This window comes from Dictyostelium discoideum (assembly GCF_000004695.1).
Source record: "Dictyostelium discoideum AX4 chromosome 6 chromosome, whole genome shotgun sequence".
In the NCBI taxonomy this organism is placed as follows: Eukaryota; Evosea; class Eumycetozoa; order Dictyosteliales; family Dictyosteliaceae; genus Dictyostelium; species Dictyostelium discoideum.
In genome coordinates, this window is record NC_007092.3 from 199,742 (window position 1) to 224,741 (window position 25,000).

Sequence of the window (25,000 nt, forward strand, 5' to 3'; positions counted from 1 at the left end):
AATAATAATGTTTCATTGATTTTTGACCAGTAATATCAGAGGTCTTTTCTTTTGCCCACGCAAACATTGATTTTAAAACACTTATTCTTGATTTCTTTTTTGTAAATTCGCTATCAACTCCAATTATATTTGAATCTAAATAATAATAATAATAATAATAATAATAATAATAATAATAATAATAATAATAATAATAATAATAATAATAATAATAATAATAATAATAATAATAATAATAATAATAATAATAATAATGATGAGATATATATATATTAATAAAATATTTCCACTAATAAAATCTATTGAATATTAAATACTTACTTGAATGTGATGAATAGCTATTTGCCATTGGTAAAGAATTATCATTAGCAGCTAATGAAATAAAGAATATTAATGGAATTAACCAAACACAAAATGTAAATATTGCAATGATTTCGCCAAATGGATACCAATTCTCTGTATTTCTAAAATAAATAAACCATGAAATATGACTAATTATAAATGATACTATATATATAAAGATAATACCATAATATTAGTGGAATCAATCCTTTATTTATTTTTGAAAATAATCGAATATATATTTATATGATATATCATTTTGAAACTTACAAACGCTTAATATAAATTTATAACCAGTTAAAGTTACAAATGGAAATTCTGTTAATAATGTATAATAACAGCAATGACCTATAAAACTAAATAATAAACTTGTAAAATCTAAATCTTCAAATATTCCTAACAAAAATATAATTCCCATTACAAACTAATAGTGATTTTTTTTTTTTTTTTTGAAAATATGAAATATGTTGGTACATTTGTTATTATTTATTAATTAATAATATTTTTATTTAATAATTGATGTTTTAAAACATACCCACATAGTATACTTAATCCATCTTTTTGCTACTGTTGCATGTTCTTCGACCAATTCTGAAAAATAATATAACCCACATGCTAAACAGACAACACAAAAAACAAACCCTAATGCATAACTAAGTAATATAAGAAGACTTAAAAACATTTTATTTATTTAATTTTATTTTCTTTTTTTTTTTTTTTTTTTTTTTTTTTTTTTTTTTTTGGAGGGAAGACCAATCAAAAAATTTCTGGAAATATATATTAAATTATATTATATATTTGAATTTGAATTTGATTTTCAAAATTAATTTAAAAAAAAAAAAAAAAAAAAAAAAAAAAAAATTAAATTTGGAAAAAAAATTTTAAAGGAAAAAAAAATTTTAAAAAAAAAAAAAAAAGGAAAAATTTTAAAATTGGCCCCCGGGGGTTTTTTAAAAAAAAAACCCATTAATTTTAAATTAATTTAAAATTGGAGGAATTGGGGGGATTCCAAAAAAAAACCAATAATAATAATAATCAAGACCAAAAAAGCCAATTTTTTTTTTTTTTTATTTTTATTTTTTTTTTTTATTTTTATTTCATTTTTTTTTTTGTCTCTCCAAATGGCTTCGCTTTCAAAATTTTAAAAAACAATGAAAAAAAAAAAAAAAAAAAATTCATTTTTTTCATTTTTTTTTTTTTTTTTTTTTTTTTTTTTTTTTTTTGAATTTATATTTTTGAATTTGGTGGTCAAAATAAATCCTTCTATACATATACCCTAAAAGATGTCTCAAATGATTGTAAGAAATATATTAAACCTTTATTTATCACTATTACACTATATATATTGATCAAATACTCACCAAACTATCTTTTAATTTTTTTTTTTTCAATATTTAAAAAAAAAAACATCAAACCCCCAAATTTTCAAATATTAACAATTCACCATATTCTTATTTTTAAAAACAAACAAACAATTAAAAACAAACAAATAAATAAACAAACAAACAAACAAACAAACAAACAAACAAACAAACAAACAAACAAACAAACAATCAATCAATCAATCAATAAAACAAATAAATAAATAAACAAATAAATAAACAAACGAACGAACAAATAAACAAACGAATGAACAAATGAATGAACAAATCAAATAAATACAAATGAATTAAATTAATTTAATTAAATTAATAATTTTGGAATTTTCAATTAATCAATAAATGAAAAATTTTAAATGAAATTTATTATTATTATTATTATTATTATAGAGACCACCAATTGTACTTTTAAAAGAAGGTACAGATACATCACAAGGTTTACCACAATTAATTAGTAATATAAATGCATGTTGTGCAATCGTAGATACAGTACGTACAACATTAGGACCACGTGGTATGGATAAATTAATCTATCAAAGCGAAAGACAGGTTACCATATCAAACGATGGTGCCACCGTTATGAAATTATTAGATATTGTACATCCAGCAGCACGTACATTGGTAGATATAGCAAAGAGTCAAGATTCAGAAGTTGGTGATGGTACAACCAGTGTAGTGATTTTAGCAGGTGAATTCCTTAAAGCAGCCAAACCATTCCTCGAGGAGGGTATTCATCCACAAATTATAATCCGTGCCTTTAGAAGTGCATGTGAATTGGCTAAACAAAAGATTCAAGAGTTGAGCGTAGATATCAAACCAGAAAACATGAGAGAATTCCTCGAAAAGTGTGCTTCAACCTCGATGAACTCTAAATTAATCGCCTCTCACAAACAATTCTTTAGTAAAATGGTGGTAGACGCCGTACAATTGTTGGACGACAATATCGATCTCGATATGATTGGCATCAAGAAGGAGAGTGGTGGTGGTTTGGGTGACTCTCAATTCATTGCTGGTGCCGCCTTCAAACGTACCTTTTTCTATGCAGGTTTCGAGCAACAACCAAAACACATCAAAAATCCAAAAGTACTCTGTCTCAACATTGAATTGGAATTAAAGGCAGAGAAAGACAATGCAGAGATTCGTATCTCTGACCCAACTAAATATCAATCATTGGTCAATGCAGAGTGGAAGTTGTTCTTTGACAAACTCGAAGCCATCCATGCAAGCGGTGTCAATGTCGTCCTCTCCAAATTGGCCATTGGTGATTTGGCCACCCAATTCTTTGCCGACAAGAATATGTTTTGTGCTGGTCGTGTACCTGATGATGACATTCGTCGTGTTTGTCGTGCCACCGGTGCTGCCATCCAAAACACTACATCCAATATCATCCCAGACGTAATTGGTACCTGCGACCTCTTTGAAGAGGTTCAAGTAGGTGGTCAACGTTACAACTTGTTCACTGGCTGCACAATGACCCAAACCGCCACTATCATCCTTCGTGGTGGTGGTGAACAATTCATCGATGAGGCCGAACGTTCCCTTCACGATTCTATCATGATCGTTAGACGTGCCCGTAAACATAGATCAGTGGTTGCCGGTGGTGGTGCTATTGAAATGGAAGTCTCTAAATATCTTCGTGACTATTCCCTCTCCATTGAAGGTAAGAAGCAACTCCTCATCAATGCTTTCGCTAAAGCACTCGAAGTCATCCCAAGACAAATCGCCGATAATGCTGGTTTCGACTCTACCGATATCCTCAATCAATTAAGACAAAAACATGCTCAAGGTGAAAAATGGTTTGGTGTTGACATTGTAAACGAAGGTATTTGTGATACCTATGAATCTGCAATTTGGGAACCATCTCTCGTTAAACTCAATTCAATCGTTGCCGCAACTGAAGCAACTTGTTTAATCCTCTCTGTTGATGAAACCGTTCAAAATAATCAAGCTGAACAAGCTCAAGCTGGTCCACAAATTAATAACCAAACACGTCAAGCTTTATCACGTGGTAGAGGTGTTCAAGCAATGAGAGGTAGAGGTTAAAAAAAAAAAAAAAAAAAAAACAAATTTAATTAAATAATAATAAAAAAAAAAAAAAATAAAATAAAATAAAAAAAAAAAAAAAAAATTAAAAAATAATTAAATGTATACAAATAAGATTTTAAAAAATTTATTTAATATCTATTAATTGGTACCCATTTTGGAGCATCAGTAAATAATCTCATTGCATGAATATTTCTACTTTCATCAAGTGCAAAACGATGATACATATTTGCTGGCTATTAATTTTTTTTTTTTTTTTTCATTGTTAGTAAATCGTTTTTTTTTTAATTTTTTTTCATTTCATTTTGGATTATAATAATAATGTTAATACATACAACTATAATTAAATCACCTTTTTTTTCTTTAATTTTAACCCATTTATCATTTTTATCACGAATATCAAAGAAACCACAACCATCTAAAATGAATCTAATTTCTTCATCATCATGTAAGTGTCTATTTTTTATTTTTTTAATTTTTTTATTTTTTTTAAACAATAATAATAATAATAATTAGTATTTTTTTTTAGTTATTATTTAAATAAATAAATAAATACTCTTCAAAGAAAATTTTTAATTTATCTTCTAAACCTGGTGTTTCTTTTGATAATTTAACTTCATCTCTATTTTTGTAACCTCTTTCTTTACAAAGGGTCTCTAAAGGTTCTTTATAATTTTCCTTTTCCCTATCCATTGGAAAATATAATACATTGTGTTCTTTTAAATAGTCAAGTGAAATTACATCACTTTCATTATCATAAAAATAACTTTTCATTTTTTAGTTTTAATATTAAATTTATCGGAGACAATTAAAAAAAAAAAACAATAAATTTAAAAAAATAATAAAATTAAAAAAAAAAAAAAAAAAAAAATTTGGAAAAAAAAAAAAAAAAAAAAAAAAAAAAATTGTAAAACTGGAAAGAAAGAAAAAAATAATAAGATTAACAATGTTACAATGAATTTAAAATTTAAAATTTGATTCAATTAAAAAATTTTAAATATTTATTTCTTTTTAGGAAATAAATAAAATAATATTATATAAAAAAAAATAAAAAAAGTAATTAAATAACCCTAATATAAATTTTTTATTTTTTTTTTTTATTTTTTTTTGGAATTTGAATAAAAGTTTATTTTAATAAACAACCCCCCCACCTACCACCCAACTCACCACACTCACCACTTAACATCATATTTCTATAAAAATTAATTACTTTATTTATATGTAAAACCCGTTCAATGTTAAATTTAAAAGAATTTAAACTATCCACACTCCATTTAAATAAAATAAAAAAAAAAAAAAAAAAAAAAAAAAAAAAAACCAAAATTAATTAAATTTATTTTAAAATAAATAATTAATTAATTAATTAATTAATTAATTTAAAAAATAATAATATAATTTTTAATAAAAATTTTTTTTTTTCTTTTATCCTACACCCCACACTATTATTTACCACACATATTTATTATTATTATTGTTAATATTGTAGTAAATATTATTAAAAAAAAAAAAAAAAAAAAAAAGGAAAAAAAATATACACAAAGTAGTAATTTTAATTTTGTATGTATACACACTATTAATTATATTAATAAAAACATTTTAATTCTAAATAATAAAATATTATTATTTTAGTTATAGAGATATACATCAAAAATACCATAAAAACGATTATTAATTTTGAAATCTCACACACACACGCTCTCTTTTTCATTATCTCTTCATTATTAATAGATTGAATTTTTATAAAATTAAATATTAATTTTTATTTTAATGGGTAATTGTATAGTAATAATAATAACATATATTTTAAATTATACAAACAATATTTTTGTTTTTATCAAATTTAATTTTTTTTTTCTTATTAATTTCACACATATAATTGGAGCAGTAATCAATTTTTTTTTTTTTTTTTTAAAATAATTATTTGTTTTTATTCATTAAAATTATTATTTATTATTTATTATTTATTATTACTATTATTTTTTTTTTAATTCTTTTTTAATACTATAACAATATTGTACATATATATATTTTAAATTAAATATTTATTAATATTTTTAATTTTTTTTTTTTTTATCCAATATATTATTTTAAATAATAAATTTCCAAATTTACTAAAAAAAATTAATCAAATTAGTAGGATACAAATACGTTATTGGGTTAATTTAATAGTCTATTTAGTTTATTTTTTTATTTATTTATTCAAATTATTTTAAAAATTAAATAATAATATTTTAATATATATTTTTTTTTTTTTTTTTTTTTCAAAAAAAAAGAAGATCATAATGGAAATTTAAATTAGGAAATAAAAATTCACATAAAATTATAATATATTATCAAATTCAAATATCAAATATCAATTGTTATAAAAAAAAAAAAAAAAAAAAATATTTAAAAAAAAAAAAAAATAATTTCTTTAAACAAATAATTTATTTTTTCAATTTTTACAATGGAAGAAAATACAAATAATATAGACAATGGGCATATGGGTGATAATAATAATGAAAATAATAATAACAGTAATAATAACAATAATAACAACAGCAATAGCAGTAGTTCATTCGTAAAGGGTAGAATTGATTCTTTAAATAAATCAACAAATGGTTTAATTAAAATTGGAAGGTCAGTTGAAAATAGTAATAACAGTATTACAAGTGGTGGTAGTAGTAGTAATTCTGGCGAAATCAGTTCAAATAATAATAATAATAATAATAATAATGGAATTTTAAAAAATAGTACAAGTGGTAGTAAAGACAATACTCCACTTTCAGAAAGTTCAATAAATTTACGAAGTATAAAAACAAGTGGTGAAAATAAATTAAATAGTAGTAGTAGTAGTAATAGTAATAATAATAATATAGGCGTAATTAATAAAGGTGTTTCAACTAATTTAAAATCAATAATGAATGCATTAAGTTCAAAATCAAGCGAAAATTTATCAAATTTTAATAATAATAATTCATTATCATCATCACCACTAAAAGAAAATCAATTAGTTAAATCGTTTGATAAGAATATAACTCCCTCAAAAAATAATTCACCTAGAGCACACCTAAATAATAATAATAATAATAATAATAATAATAATAATAATAATAATAATAATAATAATAATAATAATAATAATAATAATAATAATAATAATAATAATAATAATAATACAACACCAACATTAAACTCACCAAGAAATAAAAATTCAATATATAATACAAATAGTAATAATAATAGTAACACTACAAATTCAACACCAAATTCAGCCATAACACCAAATATTATAGTTGAAAATAAAATTAAAGAGAAAATTCAATTGTGGGGTATGTTAAAATCAAATTGTAAAAAATATAAAGATATGGAATTAAATCAAATTGAAACATCATTTGGAAGAGGTTCAGCAGATTATAATTTTGATGATGAAAAAGTAGTATCTTCAAATCATTTTAAAATAATACTGCATAAAACTGTTTTACCATATGGTATTTCAAATGGTAGTCTTAATAATTCACCAAAACCACTTTCAACAATAATACCGTCAAGTAATACAATAACAACAGCGACGACTAATAATAATAATGATAATGCTGAATCATTAACAACCTATTCAGAAAGTTCAGAAATTTCAACCGATTCAACAGGAGTTTGTTCATCATCATCATCAACATCTAGTACTTTATCATCAAAATCATCATCATCATCATCATTTAATAAATTTATGGAATTTTTATTAATATATATAGAGGATAATGATAGTACAAATGGTACTTGGGTTAATGGAAATAAATTGAATAGAGGTGAAAGAGTTCAATTAGACGATAAATCAAAAATTACCCTATCAACACCAGATTTTTCATCATTATCATTTACATTCGAAAGTAATATTTCATCATTATCTGATGAAGAAAAGGGTAAATTATTAAAAGCAATTGTAATCTTAAAAGATAGTTTAGATGATAGTACCAATAGTTTTGGTAGTTCAACAACAACAACAATAAGTGGTGGTGGTAGTGGTTCATCATCTGTTAATAGTAGTGGCGGTGGTAGTGGTACAACACCAATTAATGTTACACCAAATAGTAGTAATGTATCAGTAACTAAAAAAGTTATTAATAGGACACCATCATTTAAAATGTCAAATTTATCAACAAAACCCGAAGGTTTCGTTTCAATTTTAAAGAATGAACCAACACTAAAGAATATTCAATTACTTTTATCAACTATTAAAACAAGTGATGATCAATGGAAAGAGAATTTCATTCAAACCGATTGTATTTTAATGATTGTCGATTTACTATCATCAAATTACAAAAAATTAAGATATAATGAAATCGATCAGGCCATTGATATCGAATGTTTATCAATTTTATCCACAATTTTTACTTGTTCAAAATCAAATCAAAATGCATTAAAACAACTATCAAAATCAAATGAATTAAATTTTAATGATATTTTTATGTTATTCTTATTGAATCAACAAAATTCAAATCATTCAGTTAAAACTAAATCACAATTTCTTCAATTTTTAAATTCAATAACTAGTAATGAAATTTGTCATAAAATGATCATTTCTTCAATTGAAAAAATACATTCAATTAAAAAAGATAAATTAAAATTTAAATGGTTAGTTGAAAGTATGGTATTTGAATCTGATTTTCAATATAAATTACAATCACTTACTTTAATTAATTCATTACTTTCAAATTGTAAAAATCAAACAACTCTTACAAAAATAAAATCAGATTTACAATCATTAGGTATTGGTAAAATTAATGATCTTTTAGTATTAGATTCTTCAATTAAAGAAATGTCAATTCAATTAACAAAATTTAATAATAATTTTAATTCTTCATCATCTTCATCATCAATCTCATCAAATTCAATAAATAATTCTCAAAATAATAATAATAATAATAATAATAATAATAATACAAATAATAATAATAATAATAATAGTAATAATAATAACATTAATAATAATAATAATAATTTAAATACTCGAAAAAATAATTTTAATTGTAAAACTTTAAATTTAAAAGATCCAATATCTTTAGTATTGTTATTACAAAATGAATTGAAATCCAATTTTTCAACTTCAGTTCCAACTTCACCAACTTCAAAAAATCCTTTAATTACTTCAAATAATAATAATACTTCAATTGGTAATAATAGTAATAATATAATAACTTCAATATTAACTGATTTATATAAAATTGCAAATAATAATAATAACAACAATAATAATACTAATAATAAACCAAAAATGGATTCAAATTCTGCTTTAACTTTATTATCTGATTTTTCAAAAATAATTTCAAGTTCAATATCAAATGAACAAGGTTTGTATTTATTTTCTATTTAATGATTTTTTACTAATTTATTAGTATCTAACCTTTTTTTATTGAAAATCATTTTTAAAAATAGAATATCAAAAATCAATTCCAGTTTTAGAAGAAAAGATTAAAATATTGATTCCAAGTTTTAATAATACATGTAACAATACTACCAATAATAATAGTTCAGCGAAAAATATTGAAGTTGATTCAAGTGTAAATAAATCACCTAATACTGAAGAAGATTCAACAAAAAAGACTATAAACAATTCACCTGCTGAAGATGCACAAATAGTTTCAGCATCAGTACCACCACCACCACCTCCACCACCTGGAGGCAATAATAATAACGAATCAGATGTTCCATCATCTAGTGGAGGACCACCTCCACCACCACCACCTCCACCACCACCAGGAAAAAGTTCAGGTGGAGGACCACCACCACCACCACCACCACCACCAAAAGGAGGTAAAGGAGGACCACCACCACCACCACCAATTGGTGGTATTGGTAGTAAAGTTGTAAAAGTTAAAGAAGAACAACCATCAGTACCAATGAAACAATTATTTTGGTCAAAGGTACCAGTTGCAAAGACAAAGAAAACAATTTGGGAAAATAAATCAGATAAATTTGAATTGGATAAAATTCAAATAGAACAATTATTTTGTCAAAAGAAACCAGCAAATGGGAAAGGTTCACCAAAAGATGGTATTGAAAAAGAGAAAGAAGAGAAACTTGAATTATTAGATCCAAGAAGATCCTATGCTGTTAGTATTCTTATTTCAAAGTATAAATTAACACCAATTTGGGTTATCGATTGTTTAACTTCAATGGATGATAAAAAATTATCAAAAGATATGGTTAGGGTTTTACTTCATATAGTTGCAACCAATGAAGAGGAAGAACAATTTAAAAAGTATGAAGGTGATAAATCTCAACTATCAGATGTCGATCAATTTATTATCGAAACTCTAAAAGTTCCAAAGATTAGACAACGTTTAGAGTGTATAGAATATAAAATTCAATTTGAATCAACTCTACAAGAATTGGTATTAAATGCTAAATGTGTTCAACAAGTTTCAACCTCTATAATGTCTTCCACTTCATTTCATGGTTTATTACATTTTATACTTAGAATTGGTAATTATATGAATGCAGGTTCTTCAAGAGGAAATGCTGAAGGTTTTAAATTGGGATTTCTATTGACCGTTGGTAATACAAAATCATTGGATAATAAAACTTCTCTCTTAAATTATATCATTCAATTCATTAGTGAAAAGTATCCACAGTTTTTAATTACAAAATCAACAATACCACATTTGGAACAAGCGTCAAGAATTCTATGGTCAGAGATGTTGTCTCAATTTGAGCAACTTAAAAGTGGTATGTCAATGGTTCAAAAAGAATTGGAGCTACAAATTAAACAAATTGGTTCAGATAATTTCACTCATAAGTTTAAGAAATTCACTTCTTCAAAAGCTGAACATCTCGATAGTTTACAAATATTTATCAAACAAGTTGAAGAAACTTATCAATCAACAATAGCTTACTTTTGTGAAGAAAACATTCAACCAGAAGAATTCTTTCAAATTATTTTCAATTTCATTAATTTGGTATTGAAAGTTCATAAAGAGAATGAAGATATTAGAATTGCTGCATTACCAAAATCAAAGAAATATCAAGAACAACAAAATAAACCAACTCAAAATAATGATCATAGTACTAAATCAAAATTATCAAATTTACCATCTTCAAGTAGTATTAATGATGAAAGTTCTTCATCGGCATCATTGTCATCATTATCAACTAATGTTAATGCCAATACTGAAAATGATAATTTGGAATTATCAAAACTTGGTTTCTTATCAAAATTAAGAAAAAAGAGATCAAAATCAGAACAAGAACCTGTGGTGGAGCCAATTCAAATCACTCCAAAAGTTGGATCAGCTGCATCTGCAGAACCTTCACCATCCATAAAGAGTAGAGATAAGAAAGAATCATTTAAGTCTCCAATTTTCAGATCTCCAAAATTCAAGGTATCTTCAATTTCACCAAAATTAAAAGCAACTTTAAATTCAATATCAAAAACTTTAAGAAAACAACAAGTAGAATCACCATCACCAAATATGTCACCATTTACTTCAACTGCAATTAGTGAAAAAGCTTCAATTTATGATAAAAATATTAATAATATTCAACCATCATCATCATCATCATCATCATCATCATCATCATCATCATCATCAACAATAACTGGAAAGAAATCACACAATACTGAATCTGAAATAAAGAAAGAATTTATCTCAAATTCATCAATGGATAAAGATAAAGAAAAAATCAAAGAAAAAGAAAAAGGAACAATATCAAAAGGAAAAGCTCTATTATTTGGTCATTCAAGATCAAAATCAACAACAACATCTCCATCTTCATCATCATCAAAGAAACAAATCCCATCATTATCAGAATGTTTACAAGAATCTAATAAAACCCATTCAAGATCATCATCATATTCTCCAAATAGTAAGGTTAATTCACAATTAATGTCAAATCCTTTTATTATGATGGAACAAAAACAACCAAAAGATTCTTTACCAATTGCAAAAGATTCAAAAGAAATCCATAATATGGGAACAACAACAACAACAACACCAATTAAAGTTGAAAAAATTGTTTCAGTAAATGAAAAACCAACTATAGTTACAATGCAAACTAAACCTATACCTTTAGTTCCAACAACTACAACCTCAACAACTACAACTACACAAACAACACCACCACCAGTAACAATAAATGAAAAAGAAAAAGAAACCCAATCAAAAGAAGTTATTACTAAAGATTTTAGAGATATTAAATTAAAACAAACTGGTATCATTGAAGAGGACAGAAAGATTCAACAAGAAAGACAAAGACAATTCAAAACATTCAATGGTAAATTAAATTCAACCAATAAATTTAGAACCAGTAGTAGTGCCGTATTCTCTAGAAATAAATCATTACAAAATATAAACTCAACAAAGAATCCATCATCGGTTGGTTTTGGTGATTTAGATTTATTCCAAAAAGAAAATATAACCATAAATTCAATTAAACAAAAACTATTATTAAAACAAACTCAAATTAGATCAACTAGAACTGATTCAAGCAGAATTAAAAAAGGTAAAAATGTTTCTCAAATTGTTAAACAAGTTGAAAATGAATCACCTCTTCCAAATCCAAATAAAACTTTATCAGCAATCCGTCGTCATAATTCAAATTTAAGTAGAAAATCTTCAAAATCTTCAAACAATTCTTCAACTTCAAGTTTAGAATCTTTAGTTCAAACCAATGTTATTAATGGTTTAAATAATCTTAAATCAGTATCATCATCCTCCTCATCCTCATCATCAATGGTAGTTAATAAAAATGGTATTGATGATAATCAACAAAAACAACAAAAACAACAACAACAACAACAACAACAACAACAACAACAACAACAACTACCACAACCACAACAACAACAACAACAACAACAACAACAACAACAACAACAACAACAACAACAACAACAACAACAACAACAACCACAACAACAATCCACAACAACCACCACTATTTCAACACATCATCCACAATTAAAACAAGTTCAACCACAATCACCATCTTCTTTATCACAACAACCAACTCAACAAATATTGAAACCAGCTCAACCATCATCTCCATTACAATCACATTATAAACCTCAACAAAAACCCCAAACAACATATATTCCAAAACCAAAACCATATATTGCAAATCCATTTCCATCTTCTACCACATCAACTAATAGTTCACCAAGTAATGCTTCTGATTTAACAGAGGTAATAAAATCAACTCAATCACCATTTGAAAGAGAACAAACATTTACCAAACCAACATTACAACCTGTTAAATACCCATCATCGGCATCTTCAAACTCTTCTTCAGTTTCTGGTTCATCTCAATCCACTCCATTATCAGCAGCCAGTTTACAACCAGTTGGAAATAGAAATCTCCGTAAACAACATGTTACTCCACCTTCATCATCAATATCTAATTCAACAGCAACAACAAAATCAAAGAAAGAAGGTAATATTAGATTTGTTGATCAAGCTTCACCCTCATCATCAAGTTTGGAGCAAAGCTCAAATGCTAGCAACGCTGGATATACTTCACCACCAAGAGAAAATAGTTTTTCAAATCTATTTAAAAAACATAAGAAATCTCATTCAAAGAGTAAATCAACCGATAATACTTTAAATGGTGAAATAGAATCTGTTGATGAAAATGAAAAATCAAGAAAGAAACCAAAAACTGTTACAAAGATTATTGACTTTTCAAAGAAATTATTTTCACATAAAAAATCAAAATCTGTTGATCAATCTTCAAAATCTAATAACACCAACAACAACAACAACAACAACAACAACAACAACAACAACAACAATAATAATAATAGTAATATAGATTATAATAATAGTTTAAATGATGTTGGATCATCATCTTCTTTTTCTTCTTCTTCTTCTTCACCTACATCAAACCCTTTTCCAATTATCCAACCACCAAACCAAAGTCCTCCGACAAAAAATATAAGTTCTGGTAATATCAGTAATAACACTTCATATAGTTCCTTGGGAAGTATGAACGGAAATAATTTAGTTGCTTCACCATCTTCATCAATTACCTCATGCAAACCATCTCCAGGTGCTGTGTCTTCTACTTCTTCCACTTTAAAAACTCCAGATTTCTTTGATCATAAAAAGGTTCAAACTCCAGAACAACTTGGAATTAAAAGTACTGATATACCAAAGGTAATAATTATACCTCCAAATTTTTATCAACAACCTGTATAAACTAAATAAACGAAAAAAAAACAATAAAAATTATATTATTACCTTTTTATTTATAAAAAAAGAGAAAAAAAAGTGTTTAGTTTTATTTTTAAAATAATTAAATTAATAAATAATAAAGTTGAAGAATTTAAAAATAATGTGGATTTCATTTTTTATTTATATAATATCTCAAATACTTTTAAAATTCAATTATTATTTTATTTGAATCATAAAAGTCTCATGGAATAACATTTAAAACAATCAGAGACATTTTAAAAAAAAAAAAAAAAAATTAATTGGATAATTTTAATAATTATTTAAATTTTTTTATTTGATTTTTTTTTTTTTTTTTTTTACAAATATGCTCCAAAGCATTTTAATATTTTGTTTTAATTATTAAATATTAATTTTTTTTTTTTTTAAAATATATTTATTGGGAAATGTTTGGACAACCAACAATTTTTTTCAAATTTTCACCAATTGGTATTGAAAAAGTTATTTTAAAAAATATGATTAATTTTAATAATTAAATTAAATTTATAAATAAATTATCTTTTATAAATTTTATTACATAGTTTTATTTTATTTAATTTTATTTTATTTTAATTTAATACCAACTACACCAACCAACATACATATTACATAAATGTTTTGGATTAGTAGCTTCTTGAATTAAATGATTAACTTGACCTTCAATTGAAAGTTGTAAACCAACTGTTGGAATGCCTTGTAATGTTGCACTAATTCTTTTTAAAATTTCAACTGCTTGATCATTTTCAACTTCACCAAAATGAGTATTATTATTATTATTAGAGTTTTGATTTTTCTTGTCAAATAATATAAGAAAAGGATCATAGATAAAGTTTTCCAAAACACGAAGTAAAACCTCTTTATTTGATCTAAGAACTCTTAATGTATTTTCACAAACTGTTTTGAATGTACCTTCAACACCTAAAACTCCGAAAACATCTACCATATTACGAGTTAAACGGAATGGTACTCTCTCTGGAACAGTAAAAGTTTCACCTTTCCAAAACAAGCAATTGTAATCGATATGAACACATTCACCAGTAATTGAATCCAATAGAATATTTTCAGTATGACGATCACCCAAACCCAATACACTACCAACCATTGACATGATGGCACAAGATCGAGCAAATGCATCTCTTGCATCTAACCAAGCAGAAGGCTCAGGGAAATTTGTAATGAAATGTTTATGTAGTACTGGTGGGAAGAATCTATTGAAATCTTCAAAGAGATCTAGATAATGTTTCTCCTTTTTAGCGTTTACCATTTGATTAAATCTATCGATGCCTATAGTATCCATAGTTTCATAAATACCACCAAGAATGGAACGTAAGGTGGCAGTATTTGAAACCCATTCAATGATACCACTCTCTTCGTTGAATGGAATTACAGTGTAAGTTCTAATCTTTAGATTACGTTTTCTACAAGCTGGATCCTTCTTTATGAGCTTATTGACCATTGTATTGAATTCCATAACACGTTGATCTTTTCTAAGGTCATCATTTGGTTTGAGGAGGAAACTGTATCTATTACCTTGACGATCGTTAACATTGATTTTCTTTGGGCCTTGAAGGGATGGCATAATATCGATTTGATCTTCGAATGAACCAATCAAAGGTAATGAACCAAATGCTGGATAGGATTTATCAGGTTTACCATTTGGTGGTAAACTAACATTTAAAGAGGATTGAAGTGGTAAGATAACGGTTAGATCTTTCATTTCATAGAGTTTCTTAAAGATTTCAGACATTTTTATACTATATCTTTTATTGGCTTTCTTTGGATGATTTGAAACTGCGAGCAATTGTGCACACAATAGAATGGTTTCATCTTGATTCTTTTTGATTGCATCAGTTTTTCTGGCTTTTTCTAAACAAGTACGTGCTCTTTGTTTTCTAATGGATGAACTGGAACGATATTGCATCATCATGATCCAAATCGATTGTTTTGGAAACTCTATCATTGTCCTTATAATGATTTTTTCCAATATTAACCATGTATCAGTGTTTTTATGACAGATTCTTGAGGCAACCTGTGATAAAAACATTAACCAATTTGAGGCAGGTACATCCAACTCTAGTTTTGACATTGCTTTCTTTATGGATTCCAATGAATCAGAGGTAACTTTTGTTGATTTCTCTGGAATTTTAAAATCACTAAATATTACACCAAGTTCACACCATAATGCTATAATTCTAGTTAATGTTTGATAAATATAAGAATGGCCTAATATAACCGCTTGACCATAGGATGAAATGATATTTCTAGTATAATCGACATAGGAAACACTATCTAATGGAGGTGAATTTGGTGAATTTTGATTAACCCTCTTAAGATTTGATAAAAGTGAATCATAATATCTACCTAGGAAAAAGAAACCTTTCTCCCATTCAAAAGCTGTTGCACTTGAATAATGTTCAGTTAGCTCTGAATGATGAGTAATACCACATTGTTGTTTCCATCTTGCAATTAATAAATGAGTTTTTGAAATTATAAATAAATCTTCTTGTGGTAAACCTAATAATGATAATTTACTACCATTATTAATATTAATATTACTACTACTATTATTACTACTGTTATTATTACTATTAATTATTGGATTCCATTTATTTTTTAATTCTTGAGTTAAAATATTAATTGCTTCAAAACTATGACCTTGATTCCACATTAATTTTGCATGTTCAATGAAATAGAATTTATCTTGTTGTGATGGTGTTGGTTTTAAAATTGCATTTAAAGAGAGTTCAAACTTTTTATCATGTCTTGCATACTTTCCAATTTTCATCCAACAATCAATAACTTCTTTCGAGAATGAACCAATCTCTAAGATCTCTCTACGAACACTAAGAATACTTTCTCTAAGTTTAAATGATGGTTGAATAATTTTTAATCTATCATCCCATTCAGATAATAATTTCTTTAACATTTGTTGTTTTTGAACATTATTATTATTACTATTGTTATTATTACCAATATTATTATTATTATTTGTAATTGTAACATTTTCAATTGGAATTACATTATAATGAATTAATTTATAACTTTGTTCAATTTCTTCAAGGATATGTGCTTGAATTAAGTAAGGATAACATCTTTGATAAGAATCTAAAGCTGAACCATTTAAAAGTTGAGCTAAAAATGATCTACATTGGAATAGGTTTGAATTAAATTCTTTTTCTTGTTTTTTAACCAATGAATATAAAATTCTACCCAAATATGCTTCAAAATTTGGTTCATGTGTTTGAGATAATGTTTCATCAATTTTATCCCAATGTGATAATCTCCAAGATGATTGAATTTTAATGGTACCAAGTTTAGATTGATCTTTATTAGTTAACCATGGTTCTTGTTTTAAACCTTCAATTTGAAGTAATAATGATTCATGTTGACCTAAATTGAATAGACAATTGAGTGCTCCAATTCTAAGATCCATATTAATTGGTGATCTTTCCAATGCAGTATTATAATAAAGTAATGCATCACCCCAAAATCCTTGACTTTCCAATTCAACTATCTTTTCTTCATTCGATGGTGAACCAACTCTCTTATGAGATAAACCTATTAAACCATCAATATCATCCATTTCATGATAAATCTTTTGTAATAATTGTAAATTATTATTTAATGCTAATTCTCTAGCACTTGCCATTGAAGCTGGTTGTGATGAATTTAATATTGGAATTTGTTGTTGTTGAACTTGTTGTTGTTGTTGTTGTTGTTGTTGTTGTTGTTGTTGTTGTGGTTGTTGTTGTTGAAGTTGTTGTTGATATTGTAAATTTTGTTGTTGCATATTTAATTGTAGATTTAATTGATGTTGTTGTTGTTGTTGTTTTAATATTTGACTAGTTTCATTTCTAATTAATGATTCCATATAACTTAATGATGTAGATAATGCACCACATCTATAGGAAGCAAAAGCTAAAATTTTCTCTGGAATACCATTTAAGAAACGTTCAATTACGACAACATCTGGTGGAGATTCCAACTTTTTTGATTTTCCTTTTTGAGAGGCTGTTCTTTGTTGTTGAGTTAGAAAATATTTTCTCTTTCTAACATCGATCCAATTGTTTAGACTATTGATTACATGAAAAATGATTTGAGTACAAATTTGACCATTATCAGTACTAAGATCTGTATTATTATTTAATACCTCTAAAATTTCATTCTTTATTGATTGAATATCACTCTCTCTACCATATTCAATGATATTTAAAATTACCAATGGTAAAAGATAATGACAAATCTTTAAATCATCCTTTATAATACCACGACATGCCATAAATATTGAATCTAAATCATTATTTGCTGAACCTGGTGAACCTTTAGTTTTAAATAATAAATCAGATAACCAACTTGTTATCCATTTTTTATAAGTCATATTTGAACCATAAAAACATGATGATGAACCAGATGAACTAACACCATTACCACCACCATTACCATTACCACCACCACCACCAACTAAATTATTATTCTTTTTTGAAAATAAAGGTAACATATATTCTGAAGAATAATATGGTTTAATTATATCATTACATTCATTTGATAATTTCTCTGATAATTTTGTATCTTGACAACATTTTAAAATCTCTTGAATTGCATAACCTGCTCTATCTTGTGGAGTTGGATTACTTGGTGAAAGAACAAACTTTGCTAAATATTTCTCAATTAATTCTGCAGCGATTTGAACTTTATCCTTTTCAGCGGTTGATTGATTTCTAAGACTAAAATCTAATTTCACAGGATCAATTGCACCCAATTCACCAAGACATGTTAAGAAATTTACACTTAACTTTAAGTATGGATCTCTACAACCAATTAATAAAGATTTAACCAAATCATTTATTAAAATTGGATCAGAATCTAATTGAATCATTTCATGAATTATAGATTTATTGGCTGATAATAATTCTTTTAATTTATTGGTTGACATAAGTTTAACTTCAATCGATTCATTTGAGAATAATTCCATCAATTGTTTAATTTGAGTAGTTAAATTTGCTGAACTAGATTCTAACTCTTGAATGTAAGGTTTTAAGACTGTATATTCCTTTGGTAGGAAAGGAATAGTTTTAAAATAAGGTTTTAAAATAGTACGATTCTTTATAATTAAATAATCGAAAATTAATAAAGATTTCTCTGGATATGATTGTACAAATGGTAAAATTGAGAATACAATTTGATTTAATATTGGACCAATACTATCTAATTTTAATAATTGAATAAAAGTAAACCAAGCATCGATTGCAATCTCCTCCATTGGCGTTTTAATTGCTAATCTTAAGAATGCCATAATCTTTGGTCTGAATAAATCCACAGATTGACCCATTAAACCCAATAAACGATGAAAACTGGTCATCATTGTTAACTTTTCTTGAGTACTCTTTTGTTTATTTGTCATTATCATGGTAAAGAAATTCATTGATCCTAAAAATTCCTTAATTAAGAATTTGTCAAATGTCATATCACCACCAACGAATTGACTAACATAATCTAAAGCTTTCTTTGCTTGTTGACCATCACCATTGGCCAAATTCAATATAAGCGAATTGATAAATGATTTTGGTAAATTTGAAACCACTGCATCTTGATTGAAATCTGCAAAACGACAAAAGCATATAATGCAACTTGTTAAATTCTCCACACTGGTAGCATGAATGAAAATATATTCAAATATTAATCCCATTAAATAATCTTGACCACAAAGTTCTTTTAAATCTTTTAATTCATCTTTTAAACAATTTAAAATATTATTTGAACTCTTGAAAATTAATACTGGTATAACAGTTGGTAAAGATGAAATTAAAAATTGATTCAACCCTATCCCTAAAAAGTATCTACATAATTCCACCAATGATTGTCTATTTGTATAAAGATTTTCAATAATTCTTGGATTTATATATTGTGCCATATTTGTCATCATTAAAGTTTTTGGTGTTTGATTTAATTTCTTTGCAATAAATTCAATGGTTTCAATTGAATTAACTTTAATTGTTGTTTGTCTTGATAAATTTTCAATTAAAGTACAAAATATAATTAAAATAAAATCATTTGAATAAATTTTATCTTGCCATGTTATTGAATCATTATTTGTTGTCGTTGTATTATTATTATTTAGTTGATTATTATGTGATGAACTTGAAGATGATAATTGTTGAACATTATTATTATTATTATTATTATTATTATTATTTAATGAATTATTTAAAATATATTGATCTTTTTGTGATTGAATTATTAAATTTGCAATTTTTTTTAATAAATATAAAATTGAAAATAAAATATCCTCCCTTTCACTTTTATTTGAATAAAGTGGATGTAATTGATAAAAGAAATTTGTTAAAACATCTGGATTAGTTTGATAATTAAATTTTAACATTGAAATTATAATCTTTATAACTGATTTTCTAATGATATCATTTCTATTTGCCGATAAAAGATTTAAATAAAATTTAAAGAAACCTTCAATCGATGTTGATGGTAATGGTGAATTATGAATTAAAATATTTTTAAATGTGAATCCCAAATAAAAATATTTTATCGAAGAATCATGATCACCATCACCACCACCACTAGTCATCATTGAAGTATCATTATCCAAATCGGAATTTTGACCGTCATGATATTCCAAAAATAATTTTGAAAATAAAATATTCTCTTTATATTTTGATTCTAAAATTAAAATTTGTTCATTATTATTCGTTTTATCAATATCCATTATTGTTTCATCTTTTTCATTATTATTATTATTATTGTTTGATGGTGGTGATTTATGAATTGGTCTATAAGGTTTTAAATTTAAATCAACAATATTTGTATTTAATACTGATGAAACTGTAACACATTTACAAGAACATAATGGTAACCAAACACCTTCAAAAATACCACAACCAACTAAATTATTATAATTTGATAGTAATGGGTCGATTTTAATTCTATTATTTTTAGTATCAGTAAATCTTTGGAGCAGAATAGAGTTATTTATTATTATAAGGTTATTTTGTTCTTGAATATTATTATTGTTGTTGTTGTTGTTGTTGTTGTTGTTGTTGTTGTTGTTGTTATTGTTGTTGTTATTGTTTAAGTAAGTACATCTATTTAGATTCTCAAAGAAACAATAACCTTCCTTCAAACAATATAAACTACCACCAATTACACCAACCATATCTAAAATTAAACTTGTAACATTTAAATCTATTATTGACTCTAATCTCTTTATAATGTCATTACACATGATTTGATATTGATGATTGGTTGAAATGGTTGCTAAAGAATTAACTGGTGACATATTTGAAATGAATACTGGCAATAATTTTATAACATTAATTAAATAATTTTGATCTAATTTTGATAAATATTTTTCGCCCTTATTATTATTATTATTATTACGTTGTTGTTGTTGACTAGCACTTATAGCTTGTGAATCACCCATTGAAGATGATGTATCACTTGATATATTAACTAAAATCGGACTACTTGATACGATAGTTGGATTATTTTTATTTGATTCACCAACATTTTGTTGACTTGAACTTTTATCTGTTGTTGTAGCTGTAGTTGTTGTTGTGTTTGTAGTAGCAGTTGTTGTTGTTGTTGTTGTTGTTGTTGTTGTTGTTGTTGTTGTTGTTGTTGTTGAGTTCACCAATGATTTATTTAATGATAAAGTTGATAAAACAATATCAACTCTTTCATTAACATAATATGAGCATGGTAACCAACAAACTAAAGAGAAAGAGATCACTTTAATTGAATTAATTATTTCAGCATACTTTGTTAAATTAAATATTGTTGAATGATTTGTTACGATTGTTGATAATTTAAATAATGATTCTAATAATTGTTCATTTGATTTTAATGTTGAAATTCTATGTAAATATTCAATCTCTACAGTACTTGATAATTTTAATAAATCCATTAAAACCTCTAAAAATAAATTATCAAGTTCTTTTTGCTATAATTGAATAATTATTAAAAATTAATATGAAATAAATATATTTATAAAAAAAAAAAAAAAAGTGGTAGGGATATTATTTTAAAAAAAAAACACTTACTTGAATTATTAAATCATAAATAAAATTTAAATTATTTATGAATAAATTAACTAATTCTTTTACTGAAACTCTATTATGATGATTTTTACAAATTTTAAAAATGAGATGAAGTGCTTTTAAATAAATTCTAATTGATTTTTGTTGTTCTATTGTTGGTTGTTGTTGTTGTTGTTGTTGTTGTTGTTTAGAATCTTCTGTAATACTTTTTTGATTTTCAATTTGTTTATTATTAACATTTTCACTAGTACCACCAGCACCACCATCACCATCATCTTTTTCAATATTTTCAGTATTATTATCTATATTCTTATCCTTTACTGAATTTGTAACTGTTGATATACTTTCATAAATATTTGAAATATTTAAACAATTTGAATAATCAATTAATGTATTTAAAATCTCTAATGATATATCAATATCAGTATCATCATCATCATCATCAGTATCAATTAAATAGGATTGATTAATAACATAATCAAAACATTGATATAATTTATCATGAATACCTTCATCACCAAATAAAGGTACTAAATTATAAATAGATTTAAATTGTAATTCTGATAATTTTAATATATTTAAATAAATATCTAAAATTGAAACCTATTATTTTAATATTTTAATTATAATTATTAGTAATTGATTAAATAATTTTTAAAAAGAAATAAAAAATAATATATATATATATATATATATATATTACCTTTAATTCTGTTAAATTTGTATTATTAATAATAAATAAAATATTTGGTAAAATGATTGAAGAGAAATCAAATAATGTTGAACTTGGTACATTTGAAAATAATAATGGTATGATTGAGGTTAATTTTATGTCAATCTCTTCCCTTCTCTTTGAACAATCCTTATCATTGAGTAACATACTCATTGGTAATAAAACATTAAAAAATTGACCAACAATATTATTATATAATAATGCAGGTATTTGATTTGATGATAATTTTAATAATTTTTCAAATAAAACTAATAAAGACTAAAATATTGAAAAATTAGTATATGCTTTAATAATAAAGTAGTTTAATTAATACATACATAAATAAAATTTGCCATATATTTAAATGAAGAAAGTTTTAAATCATTTAATAAAAATAGATATTGTGATAAAACATCCCAAAGGTCAATTGATACTGAATATAAAATTGGTGAAAAATTATCAATGACACTACTAATCGATACTAATAAACCATATTGAAGATTAATTAAACGATTAATAGATGATATTACAATAATAACACCTTCATCAATTGATTTACTATTATCATCATTACTATTACTCTTTTCTTTTTCAATATTCTTATCTTTTTCACTATTATTATTATTATTATTATTATTGTTGTTATTTTTAGAATATTGATTAAATGCCATTTCAGTTTGTACTAATAAATCTAAAGATTGATAATGTTTTGAATAACTACTTGTATTACCTGTTGTATTTGAATTTATAATTACTGAACTCGATAATTCACAATATGTTTTTAATACCATTGGAAATATTGATTTTTCTTGTTCTTGTTGATTATTACTACTATTTAAACATTTAATAAAATCAATGCAATCTATATATATATATATATAAAATAAATATATTTTAGTACGATATAATTGGTAATGAAAACATAACTATTATATAATGTTTAATTTACCTTTAAATAAACAAATTGTTTCTTTAAAAAATAATAATAAAACATTTGCATCATCATTTAAGAAGTTTAACATTGCTTTTATTGCAGTGATTAAATTCTCTGTAAATTCTTCATTCTCATCCAATTGTTGATGTTGTTGACTACAAATGTTTGTTGATGATTTATGTGAGAGAAAAGGTATCAATTTGAATAAGAAAAAGCAAATATCACCACTACTATCGCCAATTGCTAAACTACTATTTGGAATTTTCTCAATTAAATAACTAATTAATTTTACAATTTGATTTATATCACTTATACTTGCAGTTGATACTAAATGTGAATTTATTAATTCTGGTAATATTGATCTAATTCGTGATATATATAATTCATATTTTTGTTGTATTTTATGTGTAGTTTTATTTTGTTGTTGTTGTTGTTTATTATTATTTGTGACTGATGTTGTGTCTAAATCTTTTTTATTATTTTTATCATCTACTATTGAATCTTTACTTAAATTGATTGGATGATTTTGTGAATTATATTCATTACCACCTAATTGTTGAATTTCAATAATTAGGCTTACTAAATTTGAAATGAGTGATTCTTTCTCATTTTGTTCTTTTTCTTGTCTTTCTCTTTCTAATTGTTGTTGATATTGTTGTTGTTGTTGTCGTTGTTGTTCTTGAAATTGCTCACTAGGCATATTATATAAATATATATTAATAAATAAAAAATTAAAGATCGGAAATGTAAAAAAAAAAAAAAAAGTTAAACAGTGAAAAAAAAAAAAAAAAAAATGAAAAAAAAAAAAAAAAAAAAAAAAAAAGAATTTAAAATTAAATAATTAATTTCTAAGAAAAAAAAAGATTTTAAGAAAATTAAAAACAATGATTTTATTATCTATTTTTAAAAAATAAATGATTTATTTATTTTATTTAATTTTTTTTTTTTTTTTTTTCCTCTGTTTGTTTAATATTCTTTTTTTTAAAATACATCTTATTAAATTGTTTGATCTCGATTTGGTTTATTTTTTATTATTATTATTATCATTAGAATTGAAAACTTCTAAATAATATTTTCAACTCTTTTTTTTTTTTTTTTTTTTTTTCCCCTAAGAGAGTACAAAAATTTTTAAAAGGGCTAATAATGTTGCAAATAATAAACCTAGTAAAGATTTTTTAGAATTTTGATTTCTATCTATATCATTTGACATTGAAGAAGATGATGATAAAACTCTAATTGAACCAAGCATTGTTTGATTATGATATTTACAATGATACGTGTAAATACCTTCACGAGTGAAAGTTACTGAATGTTTACTTTTTGTATAAGAATCTTTTGAAAATGTTGATGAATTTATA

The 25,000-nt window shown here is 24.7% G+C and overlaps 6 protein-coding genes across 6 annotated transcripts in view; 2 read left to right on the plus strand and 4 right to left on the minus strand.

Moving 5' to 3' along the window:
- Positions 1 to 1,024, minus strand: part of DDB_G0291374 (transmembrane protein) — a gene marked incomplete at both ends in the record, with an annotated part of 1,026 nt that extends 2 nt beyond the window's left edge. The window contains 4 exons of the mRNA XM_630080.1: positions 1 to 135; positions 322 to 507; positions 613 to 766; positions 878 to 1,024. The exon at positions 1 to 135 is cut by the window's left edge and continues 2 nt beyond it. Coding sequence (XP_635172.1) covers positions 1 to 135; positions 322 to 507; positions 613 to 766; positions 878 to 1,024 — 622 coding nt within the window. The remainder of the gene's footprint in view (positions 136 to 321; positions 508 to 612; positions 767 to 877) is intronic.
- Positions 1,025 to 1,625: 601 nt separating this feature from the next.
- On the plus strand, positions 1,626 to 3,764 carry cct7 (chaperonin containing TCP1 eta subunit; the record flags this gene model as incomplete). Its single annotated transcript, XM_630081.1, has 2 exons — positions 1,626 to 1,640; positions 2,112 to 3,764. 2 exons carry the CDS (start codon positions 1,626 to 1,628, stop codon positions 3,762 to 3,764), a joined length of 1,668 nt encoding a protein of 555 aa, XP_635173.1.
- A 131-nt stretch (positions 3,765 to 3,895) lies between these two features.
- On the minus strand, positions 3,896 to 4,538 carry adi1 (ARD/ARD' family protein; the record flags this gene model as incomplete). Its single annotated transcript, XM_630082.1, has 3 exons — positions 3,896 to 4,000; positions 4,100 to 4,220; positions 4,321 to 4,538. 3 exons carry the CDS (start codon positions 4,536 to 4,538, stop codon positions 3,896 to 3,898), a joined length of 444 nt encoding a protein of 147 aa, XP_635174.1.
- A 1,672-nt stretch (positions 4,539 to 6,210) lies between these two features.
- Positions 6,211 to 13,936, plus strand: forJ (hypothetical protein; the record flags this gene model as incomplete). The annotated part of the gene is made up of 2 exons (XM_630083.1): positions 6,211 to 9,091; positions 9,177 to 13,936. 2 exons carry the CDS (start codon positions 6,211 to 6,213, stop codon positions 13,934 to 13,936), a joined length of 7,641 nt encoding a protein of 2,546 aa, XP_635175.1.
- A 586-nt stretch (positions 13,937 to 14,522) lies between these two features.
- On the minus strand, positions 14,523 to 24,342 carry atr1 (protein kinase, Atypical group; the record flags this gene model as incomplete). The annotated part of the gene is made up of 5 exons (XM_630084.1): positions 14,523 to 21,899; positions 22,000 to 22,599; positions 22,700 to 22,987; positions 23,047 to 23,570; positions 23,658 to 24,342. 5 exons carry the CDS (start codon positions 24,340 to 24,342, stop codon positions 14,523 to 14,525), a joined length of 9,474 nt encoding a protein of 3,157 aa, XP_635176.1.
- Positions 24,343 to 24,750: 408 nt separating this feature from the next.
- Positions 24,751 to 25,000, minus strand: part of DDB_G0291382 (hypothetical protein) — a gene marked incomplete at both ends in the record, with an annotated part of 456 nt that continues 206 nt past the window's right edge. Inside the window, one exon of the mRNA XM_630085.1 lies at positions 24,751 to 25,000. This exon is cut by the window's right edge and continues 206 nt beyond it. Coding sequence (XP_635177.1) covers positions 24,751 to 25,000 — 250 coding nt within the window.